Source organism: Drosophila obscura, unplaced genomic scaffold, assembly GCF_018151105.1.
Source record: "Drosophila obscura isolate BZ-5 IFL unplaced genomic scaffold, ASM1815110v1 contig_208, whole genome shotgun sequence".
In the NCBI taxonomy this organism is placed as follows: domain Eukaryota; kingdom Metazoa; phylum Arthropoda; class Insecta; order Diptera; family Drosophilidae; genus Drosophila; species Drosophila obscura.
Genome location: NW_024542799.1, coordinates 2988536 through 3006136, shown reverse-complemented (window position 1 = coordinate 3006136; position 17601 = coordinate 2988536). Strand labels below are relative to the sequence as shown.

At 44.6% G+C, this 17601-nt stretch overlaps 1 protein-coding gene across 1 annotated transcript; it reads left to right on the top strand.

The window, feature by feature from the left end:
* The first annotated feature begins 750 nt into the window (after positions 1-750).
* On the top strand, positions 751-16997 carry LOC111074773 (band 7 protein AGAP004871). The gene is made up of 10 exons (XM_022367708.2): positions 751-1725; positions 3931-3966; positions 4968-5077; positions 5323-5395; positions 5770-5852; positions 13415-13618; positions 14770-14825; positions 16289-16469; positions 16542-16817; positions 16878-16997. Exons 1-10 carry the CDS (start codon positions 1254-1256, stop codon positions 16995-16997), a joined length of 1611 nt encoding a protein of 536 aa, XP_022223400.2. The 5' UTR covers positions 751-1253.
* The last annotated feature ends 604 nt before the right edge of the window (positions 16998-17601 follow it).

Sequence of the window (17601 nt, the reverse complement as noted above, 5' to 3'; positions counted from 1 at the left end):
ACACACACACACACACACACCGTCCAGGATGTGTATGAATAGACGGCTCATATCATTCCACGCCAGTTGGCAAACACAAAAAAACACCAAAAGTGGAAGAGTCTCTTGTCTGACTACAATCGGGGGGAGGTTTGGGGTGGCTGACTGTTGCTCGTTGATGGTGTCATAAATTAGGTTTGTCACCTGTACACACGAGCCTCCCTCCACCTGTGTGGGAAATGGGAAGTGCGAAGAGGGCGCCAACATCATCGGCAGTCGTTAGGGTCCTCGGCACGAATGGCTTCCACTTCGACACATTTAGTACAGTTGCTCTCGGGCGAGCTAAAACTCTCTCCCTGTCTCCGCTCTCTCGCACCAAATTTCCCCTGCGTAAAAGCTTGCACTCGCAGCGGGAAAGCTTCGTTCCTGAAGTTCCTGCCAGGACCCAATGTGCGGCACAATGCGCAAGGTCAGTGCATGCTGGAAAAAGGCGAAAAAGCTGAAAGCTGGAGGGGAAACCACGAGGACACGAACTGCATCTGGGAGAGTGGATGCTGGCTGCTGGCTGCTGCAGCCGAACAGAGTGCCGAGGAAAGCTCTTTGATCGTTTCGGATTCGCACGTAGAGTAATGGCATCGACACCCGCCTGATAAGAAAGTTCCTGGTTGGTCCGGTCCGGTTCGTCCTCTCCTTGCGTGTGGAGAGCTTTGGCCAGAGCAGGCAGGCCAGGCCTCCTGCTGGCTGCGATGTATATAAAAGGATGCTCGCTGGCGGCGCACTTTCAGTTGGATTCTGAGCGAGGCCCAGGCGGCAGCAACTCTTCGAAAAGCAGCAGCGGCAAACCTAGGACCCGAGAACCAAAGCAGGACCAAAGCAGCAGCAGCAGAGAAGCAGAGGCAGCGGAAAGAGCAGAAGGGAAATGGACCCAGCAGCAGTAGAGAGTGGAAAGAAAGTGCTAGGGAAACTAGCTCCTCGCAGTGGTGTGTGAATTTATGTATCCGTGTTAGTGCCAGTGCCAGTGCCAGTGCCAGTGAGTGTCCTGTGTGCTGTGTGTACATATAATTGTGGTTGCTCCGAAGGAAAAGCATCGCCGGGATGGCGATGATGATGATGATAATGGCCGCGACTACCAGACTCATTTAGTGTGCTCAAATGGAAGACTGAGCTCACGAGCAGCAGCAGGAGCAGGAGGCAAGTGGAAAGAACTCGCACTGATTGACGCACAGCAGCCAGAACCAGCCGCCGCACTGGCGTCGTTTTGCGAACGCGGCCTGATGCCCGACTCGATGATGGACATGGAGCATCGGGGGGACCATCATCAGCAGCAGCAGCAGCGCCACCAGCAGCCGCCGCGTATGACGATGACGGCCAGCACGAGCACCTTTGCCCCGCCGGCACCGCCAGCCGCCGTAGCTCCACCGCCCATTGATCAGAGGGATCGGGACCAGCACCACCAGCATAACCACCACCAGGCCTCGTCCCCATCCACGGGCCCGATGATGCAACACCCATCGCAGCCGCCACCGCAGCAGCAGTCCAACATGCAGCAGCAGCAGCAGCCCCAGATCCGGGAGCGGGAGAACCACCAGCAGGCACCACCGCAACAGCAGCAGCAACAACAGCAGCAACAACAGCAGCAGCAGCAGCCAATTCAGGTGCAGCAATTGCAGCTGCCCGTCGGACACCATGCTCTGATGCAGCAATCGCAGCAGCAGCAGGCCATCCACCGGGCCGAGGCGCGACGAGGTGAGCATCTGGGAGCACAGTTCGCATAGGAACTTGGTGTTGTACATAGCCTGAAAAAACCGTTAGAGAAACTGAACGTTGGCTGAACTTGTTGCACGGTCCCCCGCGGGACCGTCGCCGCCGATCCAGGCCACAATTTCATTATACAAAAAAAATATACTTATATTTTATGGCCAAAAATTCAATTAGAGCCGCCACAAATCAAAAATCTCAAATCTGTGCTTTGCATCGCTCTACAGCTACAGGCTCATCGCTTGTGAATGTTACATCTAATTTACATCCTTTTATTTCCTTCCCAAAACGATCGATCCGTTAACGGATTTCTTCAGCTCTTTTATTTGACTAAATTCTGAGAGAGTGATTTGTGATTGTGATTGTGATTGTGTATATGTGTGTCTGTGTGTATCTAGCATTTTGTTCCATCAGGTCACATCAGTATATACAGCAGTACCTATATATATATATATACTTATATATATCTGCAGTTTCCTTTCGCCAGGTTGGGTATACATATTGGGGCTGACGTTGGTAATCTCTTCATTAGTCCCTGCCGAGAGGATGCTTCCACAAATAATCTCACAGCTTAAAAAGGCGTTTCGGTCTCGTCCTTGTGCCTTTTTCCCGTTCGCCATTCGCATTTCGCATGCAAAATTCAATCAAAAATTACTTAAACATATAGAAGAAGTACAGCAGGAGCAGTCCTACAACCAGGATCCAGGACTCACAGTGCTGTGCCATGCCATCCCCTCCCCCAGCAACAGCAGTTTGACCCATTTTCCGAGCAAAGCTTTTGCCAGGGGCTGGTGCTGACGTATGCGTTGATATTGTTCGGGGGTGAGGGTGGTAAAGGGGTCGAGGAGAGAGACAGAGAGAGAGAGAGAGAAAGAGAGATGGAGGGGGTGTATAGGGAGTAGAGGTAGAGAACTGTCCAACAGCCGTTGGCAGGTCATTAAAAAATTATGACCACACATTGTACCCCCAGATTCCAGCTACCACTGAGGCCTATACTTATTTAGCACTCTTTCTGGGCTGTCCTGTCCGAGGCACAACATTCATTAAAAAAAAAAAGGGAAATCAGCCTCAGGAAATTGGCAAGCAAATACATACAACAACTGAAACAACTGCCGTTAATTATTTATGGTTGATTCAATCCACAAGAATCAGGTCAGGCACGGCCCGGGCAGCAGGTGAAATAATTAATTCCACTTCCATTCCATTCACATAATGGCAGCAGCAGTGAGAATCTTTGCTATCTTCAGCATCCATTCAGTGAGTGGCTTCCTTCCATTTTCATTTCCATTTCTCTTATAATAGAAGCAATTTAGCTATAAATCTATTAGGTCCCAGTGGTCGACATGGCGCCTCAAGGCTCCTGCGGCACACAAATCCAGAAAGGCTCCTCATCCGCAGGCACATTTCAATCGCAATTATTTCGAAATCAATTTCAATATAAAAGTTTTGCTGTGGCTAAGAGGGTGTTTGGCAGCTTGTTGGCTTAGCCGGAGGTTCTGCCTCAAAGTTTTTCCTTTTACCAGTGTCGCTTTGCATGTTTGTTCGGTGTGTGTATGTGTGAGTGGGGGCGGGCGTATGCAGAGTGAGTATGTGTGTGTGTGTGTGTGAGAGAGCTCGTTAAAAACACTTTGCTGACGTCGTCGTCGTCGTGGCGTTGGGTGTTGGCATTGTGGCAACTTTTCAATGAACTGTAATTGAAACTGAAATGCAAACTGTGCCGCTAATTGCCAGCGTTGCAGCTGTGAGGCTGCAGCTGCAGCAGAAACCACAAGACAGACAGAGACCAGCAGCGTTCAGCATTCAGCATTTAGCATTGCGAGGGGCATGGCCCCACCACTGTCTGTGCAGCGAGTAAATACCATTTAAATGTGTGGCATGAATAATTTATGATTTGCCTTCGGTTGTAGTTTGAGTTTTTTGATTTGCGTTCTTTTTTATGCATGCCCCCCCCATCCCCATATCCGCTGCATGTCTGGCATGTAACCCTATGGCTATGTAGATCGCAGGATCACAGAACACTCTCAACACTGAACGGGGAGCGACACCAAGAACCACCAACCACCAACCAACCAAGAACCAGCTCCCAGCGACAGCAATCCCAATCGAATTGCAGCTCTCAGCTGGGGAGCTGTGATCCAGCCAACCAACTCCCGATTAATTACTCTTGTTATTCGATTTATCGTATTCTTGCAGATACACAAGCAAAACATTCCCACGGATTTCTCTATTGTAAGTCGCACAATTTGGACAGAATAAAGAACCAAGTCCCCAAGCAAAAAAAAACAAAAAAAAAAGCAAAAGAACAAAACGAAAAAAAAAACGATCAGAAAACAAACAAAAAAGATTCCCACATTCCCACACACGAATCAACAACCAACCACACACACTCAGACACTCAGTGACACACAGCAATTGTTCCAACTTCTATCTGTAACTTCTATTCTATCTATAACTAAACTATCTATGACTACTATTTGATAGACTATTTCATTTTATTATATACATACTTATTGTTATAATAATCGTATATCTCTCCTTGTTTGTTTGTGCTTCAATGTTTTCAATGTTTTTTCCCTCTATCGCGGTATGGGGTAACCTCCACCACCCAGCCTTTGTGGGTGTGCGAGGGAGCTCCAATTATGCCCCCCCCCTCCCCTAAGTATGCTATAGATATGTTTCTAAGCGCCCCGAGCGAACAACATTTTTGACTTTTACGAGGAGACGAGCACACCCCCTCGTCTGGGGGCCCGCGTCTCAAGTATCAATAAGCAGAATGGGCGACTTGTTGCCACACGTCTCACATCTGGACACAAACTACAATTTTTTTTGGCTTCAACTTTAAGGCAGGCGAAAATCGAATCGTTTTCCCCCCAACCACCACCCACCACTCTATTATTCCACGACATTCAGTCTGCGATGATTTTTGTATGCGCCACGCGGACGCTTGTCTCTTTTTTAAAACATATTTTTGTTGTGCCCGCTCCCTACCCACAGCCGAAACGCCTCGGCGCATTATTCATGCAAAACAGCAACAGCAAACAAAGAAAAACAAAACGAAACGAAAAACGAATCGAAAAAAACAAAACGATTGAAAAATTGTGAACGAATTTGTAACTTAAGCCTTAATTTGCAGCATTTGCTTTGAGCACTTGATTCCATCTTGCCGCCCGCTGTGTGTATCCCGTATATAAGTGTAATTTCTTTCGTTTTCTTGCCACGTTCTCTCGCAGCGGACGAGGAAATCAGCGACAAGGCCTCAACATGCGGCAAACTTCTCATCTTTCTATCCGTGGCATTAGTGATAATGACTCTGCCCTTTAGTCTTTTCGTCTGTTTCAAGGTAAGTGCCAGTTCCATTCCCAATCCCAGTATGCCAGATCCCTACCAAATGGCATGGCAATCCCGCAATTCAGATTTACATTTAGATCTGTAAATTTCTATATTTAAGTTTCCATAGTTCTCGCTCTCTCTCTCTCTCTCTCTCTCCGCGCTCTCTATGCGACCTTCTCTGATACTCTGACATTTTCCATTTCCATTTTTTGTATTTCGTGTATCTCTCACTTATGTGCCACACACATTTTGCAGGTGGTGCAGGAGTACGAGCGGGCGGTTATCTTCCGTTTGGGCCGTCTCATGCAGGGCGGTGCCAAGGGCCCAGGTGAGTCAAAGTTGCAGGTGGCATGGGGGCAGCTTGTCGGCAGGAAGGAAGTCAGGTGAGTGGGCATGGGGGTAACGGGGTAACCGGGTAACGATGCTATGCAAATTTTAGTGCCGACGAATTTGTGTTAATTGCTGCACTTGCTCCAAATTAGCGCGACTCTGGGGTGACTCTTGCCGTGACAGCTCCGCTCCGTTGCAGATGCTGCTCCCATTCCGTGTGGGTGGAGACGGCAGGAAGAGATTATGCAGAGTTTCCTCACACACCCTCACACCCGTGCCCACTCGCACACACTATTAACTCTTCCACCCCCTACTGTCTCCTGCCCTGCCGCCGTGTAACGAACGTATACTGCATCTTGGCCACAATTGCAGGTATCTTCTTCATCCTGCCCTGCATCGACTCGTATGCCCGTGTGGATCTGCGTACCCGCACCTACGATGTGCCGCCACAAGAGGTAAGTGCTGCTGCCTGCCTGCCTGCCGATGTGGCAGATGCAGTTGCAACCATTTTGCAGCCAGTGCTGCTGCTCTCTTTTTTGATATTGTTGTTGTCGTTGTTCTTGTGTTGTCCAAGCAATAACGATGCAAATTTTATTTATGTACTTTAAAATAAAATCCCCACAAACCCACAAGCCCAGCCCCCCAACCCCTAAAACACACCACACACAACACACACACATGCACATGACAAGCTAAAACGATGGTAAAACAAGTAAAGCAGAAACCAATTAAACTTTTAGCTTAAGCCACAAGTTATTCCAGCAAACACTTTTGTTAACAGCAACATTTTTCGTTTTGGCTTTTCCTGCAAAGGAAAAAGACTCTCGACACCCACATACACAACACACCAACACAGATACAGGACACAGACAGGAGACGCACACAAAGACCTGAATATGTTGGTGGAATCCACAAAGCAGAGAAGCAGCGACGGAACATGGTCGGAATCTGAATTGTTGTGTGGATTCTGCTGACAGCACAGCAAACACACACACACGCACACACACACAGATACACGCTACACCAACACACATATACACTCAAACAGCACACGCAACTGGAGCGTGAATTACGCATACGCAACGTTGTTTTCTGAGTCTGAGTCTCTGTGTCTTTGTTTCTTTTGACTTTTTTCCCCGTTTCTTTTTGACGTTCTCCTCCCTCTAACTTTCTGGTTGTTGTACTCATTGTTGTTGTTGTTGCTGTTGTCGTCGCATGTCACGGCATTTACTTTTTTTTTGGGTTTTTCCATTTGGCTTTCTTTTCCTTTTGCGTTTTCTTCCTGGGTAACTGTGTTTCTTCCTGCTGCAGTTTCCCTCTGTCTCTCCATCTCTCTCTGTCTATGTGTCTTCCTCTCTATGTATATGTATCTCTATATCTATCTTTATCTATATCTATATTTATCTGTATCTGTTAATGTATCTATCCCCAGCCACAACAAAATAAGAAAAATAGCCCCATCAACAACAGAAGCAAATGCGTTTCTCCACTTGTATTGCCACAACATCTACTACATCTATATCTAACTGTATATCTTATTTCCCCCACTCACTTTCTTCGGTTGCCACATTTATAGTTTATTTAATTTTTTTTTGCTTTCCACAAGTTGTAGTCGTTTTTCCCTTTCTTTTATTTTTGTGTGTTGTGTAGCGTTGGGGTTCATTTTTGTGGCCCGGGGGTGTGTCCGTCCGGGCAAACGGTTCTAATGGACCACTGCACTGGGGGCACTCCAGAACCACAGCACCAGCTCACACAGATACATATCCACACCAATACACACACAAGCAACTCGCTCTCTCTCTATCTCTCTGTCTCTACTCTCGTTGTTGTTGTTGTTATTGTTGTTGTTGATAGTCTTTGGTGTATATCCTATATACCATATAAATTACATATATATTTTAAATACTTTTGTATGGTATCCACCCCCCCACCCCCCCGTACTTGTTGTCGTATTGAAGTTTTACATTGTTGCAGATTTTTTATTATTATTGCCATGGTAACGGTGCACTCAACCACATGACCACCATCTCCACCCACACCACAACACACCACACAACCACAGCATCACCACTTACACCTCACATATACGAGTAAATACACACCCACATCCCCACTCGCACAAGAGCCCCATCAAGATACGCGGCTCGCTCCATTTATTTTTGGGAATTTTTGCGGCCAGCGAAAGGCTCCCTTTAGCTTCACTTATTTGATCTTTTATCGCAGCCCACTGAACCATCTTGCCACCCAGCCAGCCACCCATCCATTTTTCATTTTTTACCTGTACATATTTCATTGTTGTATAAAGTGGAAGACCGAACCCAATATGAAATATTAACAAAAGAGCAGAAAAATTCAGCGAAATTGCGAACTGAATTTAAGATAGAATGCTGCGATGTACATATAGCTACCAGTAACTGCTGGTTGTATTTCAACATCTTTTGCCGACGTCACGTGGAGCAAACTCAGTCACTCACAGATACACACCCACACACAGACACTCACAAAAGTCAAATATTACATTGCAGTTTCCCCACCATTTTTTATTCCTTTCTTTCTTTGCTTGTTTTTTTTTTTGGTTGGTTCTTTATGCATATTTGCGATTTCCGTCCGCATTCTCTTGTCTGCTTGTTCCGCGGTTTTACAATTTGAGTTTCAGTTTCTGTTCGCATGAAGGCCACTGCGGCAATGCCCTCGATGGGATATATGTAGATATACCCCCACAAACCAGGAGAATCAACACTCACTCAATACACTCATATAAACCGAAAAGAAAATCACTCAACCAAAATCCTGCTTTCCTTTCGATTTATTTGTCCATTCGATGTTGGTTTTTTGAATCTTTATTTGAAACGTATGGTAATCCGTAAATGTATTTAGTTTTTGATGTCTTTTGAAACCATTAACTTCAAGTTATTACAATTTGCATAGTTAAAGCTCTGATTGTTTTTTGCAATTAGTGAAATGAAAAACAAAAACCCAACAAAACAAAAATATGGCTAAATCAATGTCTAACCAATCCAAAAATAACCAAAAACCGAAAAACCAAAAAAACCAAAAATCAAATCGCCGGAATGCATAGCAACTGAAAAATTCTCTAAATCTTTCTCTGTCTCACTCTCTCTGTCAGTCGCTCTCTGTGTTCAGTCGAGCAGCACACTCATACATATATATATGCAAAACGCGAAACGAATTGGCGGGGGGTGGGGGCGTGGTTCGAAAAACTTTAAAGAAGGCATTGGCTCTATCTCGCTCACACACAAAACTCAACACACTCCACTCTATTTCTCTATCTATCTATCTATCTATCTATCTATGTATCTGTCAAACTGTCTGTCAATCTATCTCACTCTCGGCTTGTGCAACGAAAAGTTGATGAAGAAATGAATGTCAAATGTTTGTTCACTGAACACAGGGTGCATCACTCACACACAGATGCCACAAACACGCACCAACACACGCACACACACGCATTGAGCAGATACAGATACACAGACCCATACCACCCAACCAGATACGTACAAATCATATCTTTAGGTCTTGCTAAAACCCAGAAAAACCAAAAAATGTACCGTTAATTTGCACACCCACCAACCCACCTATCAATGTACTATCTATCTATGTGTGTATTCCCTGCTCTCTCTCTCTCTCTCTCTGTCTATCTAAATGTCTGTCTTGCTCACTCTCCTGCCACTAAGAAGCCACAAAACAGATCTCTTTCTATCTATCCAACTAAATATCTACATACTCGTACTCGTACATACATACATATGTCTATGTGTCTCTCTCCATCTAACTACCCCCAACCTCTTTATATATAACTCTATATATACCTGTCTCCATCTCTGTCTACCTATCTCTCTCTCTCTCTATCTCTCTTTCTATATATATACACATATATACTGATTTTGTTTTTGAGCTATGTGTAACTTTTGTTGTTAGCGAAACAGATTGTTTTTCCATATTTAAAACCGGAACAGATCCCTCAGAACAAACCATAATAAAAACAGAATAATATATCAAACAAAATGCACTTATTTGATAAGTCCCCACTCCAAACCCAAACCAACCCCCTCGCCCGTGTTCGGTTAAGTGTTCGAATATTTTTGAGAGCATGCTAAATATATACTTACATATATTTCCATAATTGTCTATTCTAAAAAGCTTTCTAACTGTCTAACAAAAAAAAACAAAAAACAGAACAAGTACAGACCATAAAACTGAACAAAATCCTATTTAATTTTGGCCTTAACCTAAGGTTAAAACTGTTTAAGTACGAGTAAATCCAGAAGGACCAAGTAACCACAGAATAAACCATTCAATAAAAAGAAACACTCACAAAGACATATTCACATTAACACTCACCGACACCAGACACCAAACACCAGACACATGAACAGCTTTTAGTTTTGACCCACCAAACCAAAACCAAAACCCCCTACCCCATAAAAAGAACAACAACAATTATTTATTGTAAAACTAACTAATTAAATCGTTACAATTTGATTTGTTTGAGCACAAGCGAAAGGACGCGCACCCCAGTAAACGAGTACAAAAGAAAAACAAGAAAAACAGAATATATATACCTATATATATCTGAATATATCTGCTGAGCGATGGTATATCCACATATATATATGTATAGGCACATCTGAAACAAAAAGGGCAAACTATCGAGCAAGCAAGCAACCCATGTCGAGTTCATCTATGTGTGTTTTGCGTGGTTTAGGCTGTTGTGAAATGGAAACGCCCGTAAGCAGCTCCGCATGAAGGCTCCTCCTGACTGAAGAGCAGAATCAAGAGCCAGAACCGTAGAACCGTAGCCCCGTAGAATCGACGCCGTCCCGCCAACGCCGCGTTAGAATTTAGCCACAGAATAGAGCCTAGAACCACCCCTCAGCATCAGCAGCATCTGTAGTTGCCTTAGACTCTAACAAATAGATAAATACAATATAATAAAAAATGCATAAATTAGTGGCAAGAACTAGTAGCAGAGAAAAGGCTGCCCCACACTTTCGATGTCTCTATCGCTGTCTCCAACTCTCTCTCTCACTCTGAATCTCTGTCGTAGTCCGTGCATCGGTAGAAGCTAATCAAATACCATATTCTAATATTCTGAACAGGAATCAAAGATATTTTCAGTTGATTTGATTTGCAAAAACAAAAATATCAATCAATAGGCAGAAACTGTGCAAATTGTAATAAATAACTTAATAATTATGTTTATTGAAAACTCATTAGTTTAGGCGTTACAGTGTATAAAAACGTTCCATCGTTAATGGAATTTTCATTTCATCTATCTCTCTCTGTCTCTCTTTACCCATATATATATCATATCTCTGTCTCTGTCTCTTACTGCTCTCATTTCTATAATTTCACCATGAATTCCTGTGTTGTTTTTTAGTTCACCCTCTGGCCATGCACACACACACACAATTCTATTTCTCGGTACAGACTATAAAATGCATTCAATAAGCGCCTTATCCAACCCACTCACACACACACTTACACTAACACTCGAATCACAAAGCCAACCACCCACTGAGCCATCCAACCCACTGACTATTGTTTGAAATAATAAGCCATTGCATTGTTCTAGCCAAATTGATTTAGAGTTTGTGCATAGACGGTTAGAGGCTTTTGCTTATTCGTTCGCTCGTGCTCGTATTCGTTCATAATGGAGTGGATTGTCCATGATTATGTGCAGGTATTCATAGCTAGGGTCGGGCCATTCAATAGAATTGTTTGTTATGCAAACAGTTAGGGAAAATTTAATTGGTCGATGATTTAAGGTGCATTCTCCTGAAACCAAATGAAGAAATCTCAAGTAAGTGTGCAAGCAGCAAAGGAGATTGCAACTCAGGATATTTCGCATAGTTATCCTTGGAAGTTTGATAAGGGAACGATGATCGCACGTGTGCGACCTGAGCTCTAGCATTGGTACGCAAATCGATGCTTATGTAAATAGGTTGTTCAATTAGCTTTAAGCCTCGCTTATCCCCAGCAGTTTTCTGTTTCATTGCTGCGTACGCACTGGAGTCCCAAAATGGTTTTCTCTTTAGCAGGAAAGCTCCTGCTAAATTTTGATTGAATATTAAAACGGAGATTGAAGCAGGAAGTTTATACTTCAAAGAAGGAAGTAAAACGAACTATTCGCAGTTATATAATCTCCTGCAGCTTAAGTTCAATTGTTTAATTTTTCCTGAACAACGCACAGCTTTTTTCAGTTGCTGCAGGATGCAGAACACATCAAGTATACGCACTGTCTTCTTAGGATTTTCACTTATATTGCTGCTGTTTTCTTCACTAAGAATTTAAGCAGTGCTTCTCACTCTGCTCAAGTTCTATGCCTGATGCACAGAGCAATCTTCAAGATGTTCCATTTAAACATTGGGCATACTCAAGCTTTATATTGCTGCTGCTCAAATCAAGCATTCGCACTGTTACCCAACAAGTCTTCAACTTATATTGCTGCTGCTGCTCACATTTCACTTGATTTTTATGGGTAAACTGTTGAAAATTTGTGTTGCCAAAAGTTTAAGGAAAATGGCAGAGCAGAGCAGAGCAAAGCTGAGCAAAGAACTACCCTTGTAGCTGCTCATGCACAAACGATGACACTAAACAACATTGACACCACAGCCAAGGGCTTTGTAGAGCCGTAAAAAGCGGTCTAGACTACGCTGAACAATGTTTGGGCAGGTCGTAAAACGTCAAACGCTTTGTCTGTGGATGCAAACTTTTTCCCAGTGTATATATATATATTTGTATATTTCAGTGAGTGTGTGAGTGTGTAAATAGTTTCGGCATAAGTTTAGCCAACTTATGAGAGGGGGATAGATGCCTGTGGGGCAGGCAAAAAGAACACAAAAAATGTGAAAATTCGATTTGGGCTTCATGGACCGAAGCCGACACAATGGGAGAGCAGGGCGAGTAAACTTGCCTTACGGTGTGGATGGTATAACCCTCCAGAAGTGTACATAAGCACACCCACCCCACATCACCACGACCCAACCCCCTTCCCCACACCCCTGATAGTATGTAAGACATTTTCTGCAAACAATTTAAGACCTTTCGATGTTTGAGTTCGATTCGCTTTTGAGTTTTACTTCTTTTCGGCTTATGATTTGCGCCTCTTCCTCCCACACACATGCATAACTTGTGCCAACCCATTGTACACTGTACGGCAGGCATCACATCTGTACGTACAATAACTTAACTTATACACTGTAACTTCAAAGCTCTTGAGTTTGTTCCACGTCTCCGCTATATCGCACATCGCCAATTGCAAATTGCTAGGATAACTCTGGGGCTCGTCTTCTATCTGGTGGATAAAGTTCGCTGAATGCAAAACGCTGCGAAAAGACTTTTGCAACTTTACGACTTTGGGATGCGATGCACACAAAGCTGTAGATACAGATGCAAATGCAAATGCAAAAATACACAGATGCACTGTCACATACATGGATGCAATAATCAAAATGGAAGCCCTCCCTGGTTTTGAGTGTGTGTGTGTGTGTGTGTGTGTCTCTTTTGGCATTGTCCTGGTCCAAATGGCAAAAGTTTTGCACTCCTTGCACTTAGTTCTATTAGAGAAAAAGCGGCCCAAGCAGACGTTCAAGTCAAGTGCATTCGCATTATACCACTCTCGGGCCAAGAAGTGCACAACTGCACATCAGATACTGGCCCCGCACAGATACAGATGCAGATACAGCAGATACAGATACTTTTCACCATAGCTAAGCCACATACACACGTATGTGTGTGTTTGTGTGTGTGTGTATATATACGAACCTTTTTTTCTCAAAGCTATACTCGTACACGTAGTCGTACTCGTATCTGTATATATGTATGCAAAGATACTTCTCTCCTACGTATCTTTATGATGTATATGTATATGTTTTGTATATGTTGGCAACAACAATAACAAGCAAATAATAAAAATAACTACAAGTACAACAAAAGAAGGAACAATAGAGAAAAAGCAAATGTCCCCCAACTTGTCCCCCACTGCATCTTGTAGGTTCTCACAAAGGATAGCGTTACGGTTTCGGTGGATGCAGTGGTTTACTATCGCGTATCAAATGCAACGGTCTCTATAGCGAACGTGGAGAATGCTCACCATTCGACCAGACTACTGGCACAGACTACTCTACGAAACACAATGGGAACTCGGCATTTGCATGAGATACTCAGCGAGCGTATGACGATTTCCGGCACAATGCAGGTGAGTTCAAACCCGTCGGCATACAGTCCACAGTTTGGCCTGGAGTGCACTGCACAAGCAGTGGCCTAACCAGACGCGTCCATCACACCAGTACCACCAGAACCAGACTCCTCTCAACAGACCCTCGAACGAGCAGAGCAGCCGCCTTCCTCTAATTTACTTAGTGGCCTCTGAATGAACAAACAAACAACCAAACAGACAGACAGACAGACAGACAAACAGGGAAATCCGCAGCAGGATAAATGCAGTCAGAAAGGCAGAAAAGTCAGAAAGTCAGAAAGGCAGCTGCACTCTCCCAGTGATTCCTGACAGATGACATTCCACTCGCTGGATCCTAATTATTCTGCAGCATATCCAGGGAGATATAAACCTTAAAGTTTTCCCAGCGTAATATTAATTGCAATATTCAGCATCTGGCAAAGGCCATGCCAGTCTCTCCATCTGCCGCCCTCTCTGTCTTTGTCAGTTTTCGTGCCTGGCATAAAATAATCTGGCTCTAAAGCGCTTTTTCATAGCTGAAAATTGAAAAGTGTGGCTGCGAACGGGGAGAGCTGTAGGGGATCCGATCCGCATATCTTAGCCGCCAGCGAGCGAGCACAGATGCCAACTTAACCCAAATTCTATGGCATGCCCGGGCATGGGGGGTTCTCTTTATTTATTTATTTTCCATGCCATATGAAAAATAGTTCAAAATCAGGCAACATGTCGAGGAGGCAGCCACGTCGAACATGTGCAAAATGCCAAGTTGCTCTCCTCAACCCTTCAACCCTGCCGACTTCTTTCACTCCGTTTGGCTGCTGCTGCTGCCGCTGCCAAGTGCTGCTGCATGTTCAGCTTTTTCCATTTTCCATTTCAAGGATGTGCTGCTGCTGCTGCTGCAGCTGCAACGACCCACAAACAATGTGCTGAAAAATGTTATGAGGCTGCCGGCTAGGGGGCGAAAAAAAAAAAGCAAAAGCAAAACCAAAACGAAACGAAACTGTTAACGACCTGAAAAACGCGTGTAAACAAAAACTAATGTATTTTTACTGCTATTTCTCACACGGCTCATCCACCACTGCCACCACCAACAACCAACAACCAACCTGCAACCAACCAACAACCCACCACCCAACCACCAACCACCTGGTCCACCGTCCAATCATAAACAGGTTCAACTCGACGAAGCCACCGATGCCTGGGGCATCAAAGTTGAACGTGTTGAAATGTAAGTAGCACAGCTCTCTTCTGCCCCACCGAGAAGCCTGAAAAGGTTTCTATGTCAAGCTACGAAAATATAAATAAACTTTTATAAACGTTTGCCGACACATTCGGCCATAGCCGAAGTTTTCATACTCTAAGGGGGTTTTGTCAACTTTTTGCCCATATATTTTCCATGGTAAGAGTTGGCTTAGAAACTTTGAAGTCACCGCAGCAGAAGGGTTGCGTGTTTATGTCCCAGCAGTAGCTGACTCTCTGTACTGTTTGTTCTGGTTTCATTCCACTAACCTATAGCCTGAGGATAGTTGCAAAACTCTTTATATGTCCCTAACTTAAACATTTCAGTTGCTTTACAAACAAATACATACTATGTTTAGAAAATACAATTTAATGATATTTGTGCCACCATTTAGTTACTTAATTGATAAAAAATAAGAGCTCTAAAAGTACATCCTTGCATAATTTTAATTCATTAAACGAACAAATACAAATTGATTACATGTTAGGTGAAAAGCTATCTAATTTCCACATCCACATGGAGGAATCCCAGATGGATGCTTATAAAGCATCCAGGAGCAGCATCCTATTCCAGTGTCAGTTCCATTAGCATTGTCATAGCTTCGGCAAGGCCACAACACTCCCAGTTTCTAGACACTTTTTCTGGTCCTTTATCGCAGTAATGATGGAGGAGCATAGAGTGGTGGCTGGGGAGTAGGAGCCTGCCTGCCTGCCTGCCCTTTGTCTGCTGTCACAGATGCCCTGTTGTGGCAATTTATTATTTGCCCGCGCGGGGGCCAAGTGGCTACTTTGTCAGATTCAGTTTCGTAGCGGCAAGTGTGACGAGGGGCCCGTCAAATGTCTCGTACATGGCCCCAACAACAATATAGCTGCTGGATGGTGGAGCAGCGGCAGCAGTAGCAACAATACCATGTCTGTGCTGGTGTTGGCCACGTTAAAACAGCTGCAACAACTTGACGCGTTGACGGCTTCTGTTGTTGTGGCCATGTTGCGGCTGCTACCTTGCTGTCCTCCCCCCAAGAGAAAACTTCGTTGTTGTTGTCTACGAAAATGGTTTTATTTTATGACAGTTGGTATATTTTTCATTATTCATTACCCATAAGGATACATTATGGGTATCGGGCCAAATGTGTTATGGCATTAGATCAGCTGCTGGTCCATAACTTTCCCAAAATGGCTAATAAAATTTGAGTAAAATGGGATGTGGTTATGCGTTAGATCAATCGATTTATAGGAGCGCCAATCAAGCAATCATTAATAACCAAATATGAGCGGGTATCTCAGCCAACATTGAAGATTTTTTATATAAATTTAATGCCATTTTCTGAGGAGAAAGCATTCTATAGCCGAGCCAAGAACGGAAGCATTATAGATATTAATCGTGCTCACTTTGATATTTCCGCTTTCTTGGCGCTTCCCTACTAATCTTGTTTCCTTTTTCGAACAAAACAGCAAGGACGTGCGTCTACCCGTGCAACTGCAACGCGCCATGGCCGCCGAGGCGGAGGCTGCCCGTGAGGCACGCGCCAAAGTCATTGCCGCCGAGGGCGAGCAGAAGGCATCGCGGGCACTGCGTGAGGCATCCGAGGTGATTGGCGATTCGCCGGCTGCCCTTCAACTCCGGTATCTGCAGGTTAGTCACTGACATGACCCCCTCTCTTGCCATTGCCAAGACCGTCTCTATATCCGTTCTCTATTTGGGCAGACACTCAACACCATATCCGCGGAAAAGAACTCGACGATTGTGTTCCCCCTGCCCATCGATTTGATAACGTATTTCCTGAAGACCAATGAAGCCTCCACCCAGCGGAAAGCGGCCAATGCCAGGGATGCCCTCGGCTATACGCCGCCTCCACTGCAACTACCGCCTCAGCAGCAGCAGTACCAGCAGCAGCCTATGTACTCCCAGCAGCCGCAGCAGCAGCAGTACCAACAGCAGCCTCAAGACCAGCAGATGCAGATGCAGCAGCAACAGCCGCAGCAACAACAGATGCAACAGCAGCCGCCGGAGCAGCAGCAACAACAGATGCAACAACCGCAGCAGCAGCAGCAGCAGACACACACTCCGCCGCTGCAACAAACTCCGCAGCAGCAGCAGCAAATTCAGGCCCAGCCGTATCAACAGCAGCAGGAGCAGCAGCAGATATCCTCGGCCATGTAAGATCACTGTTCACTGTACAGTGGATACACATGGATTCCCAGGGAATCAAAATCTAGTTTGTAAGACCCATAAGTGCGTTTAGGGGCTGTACCAACAGCAGCAGCAGTCCCCACGAACAGCAGATGTAGTTGCAACATCAAGCAGCAGCAAATGCCGCAACAAATACCGCCCCCAGCTGTGCTAGCAGCATGAATACCCAGATCTCCCCCCGAACATGTAGCACCAGGGAAGGACACGCATCGATCTGTGGCTGGACAGTGAATATATGTACATTCGGTGGGTTCTGGGGGGCGTCAGACACTAGTTTTAAATGTTTTTGAAGAAGATTATTTATATATTTGAATTGTTTAAGGTTATCCTCTGAATGGGCATAGAGTTATCCTCTGAACTGGATATTTAATTAGATTAGATGAATGGTAGTATCGTAACTTCGGGTCTTAGCCTTTACGAACAGCAAGGATGTAATGGGTCTGTCGCCGTCACTCGTGAAAATTCTAAAACCAACCAGTTCTGAGAATACGGCATAGTTTGCTGCAACAAATTTCCGGATAGTTAGAAATGGTTGGTTTGGTTTTGTATTTTCACAGCAAAGAGTGTGTGGCTC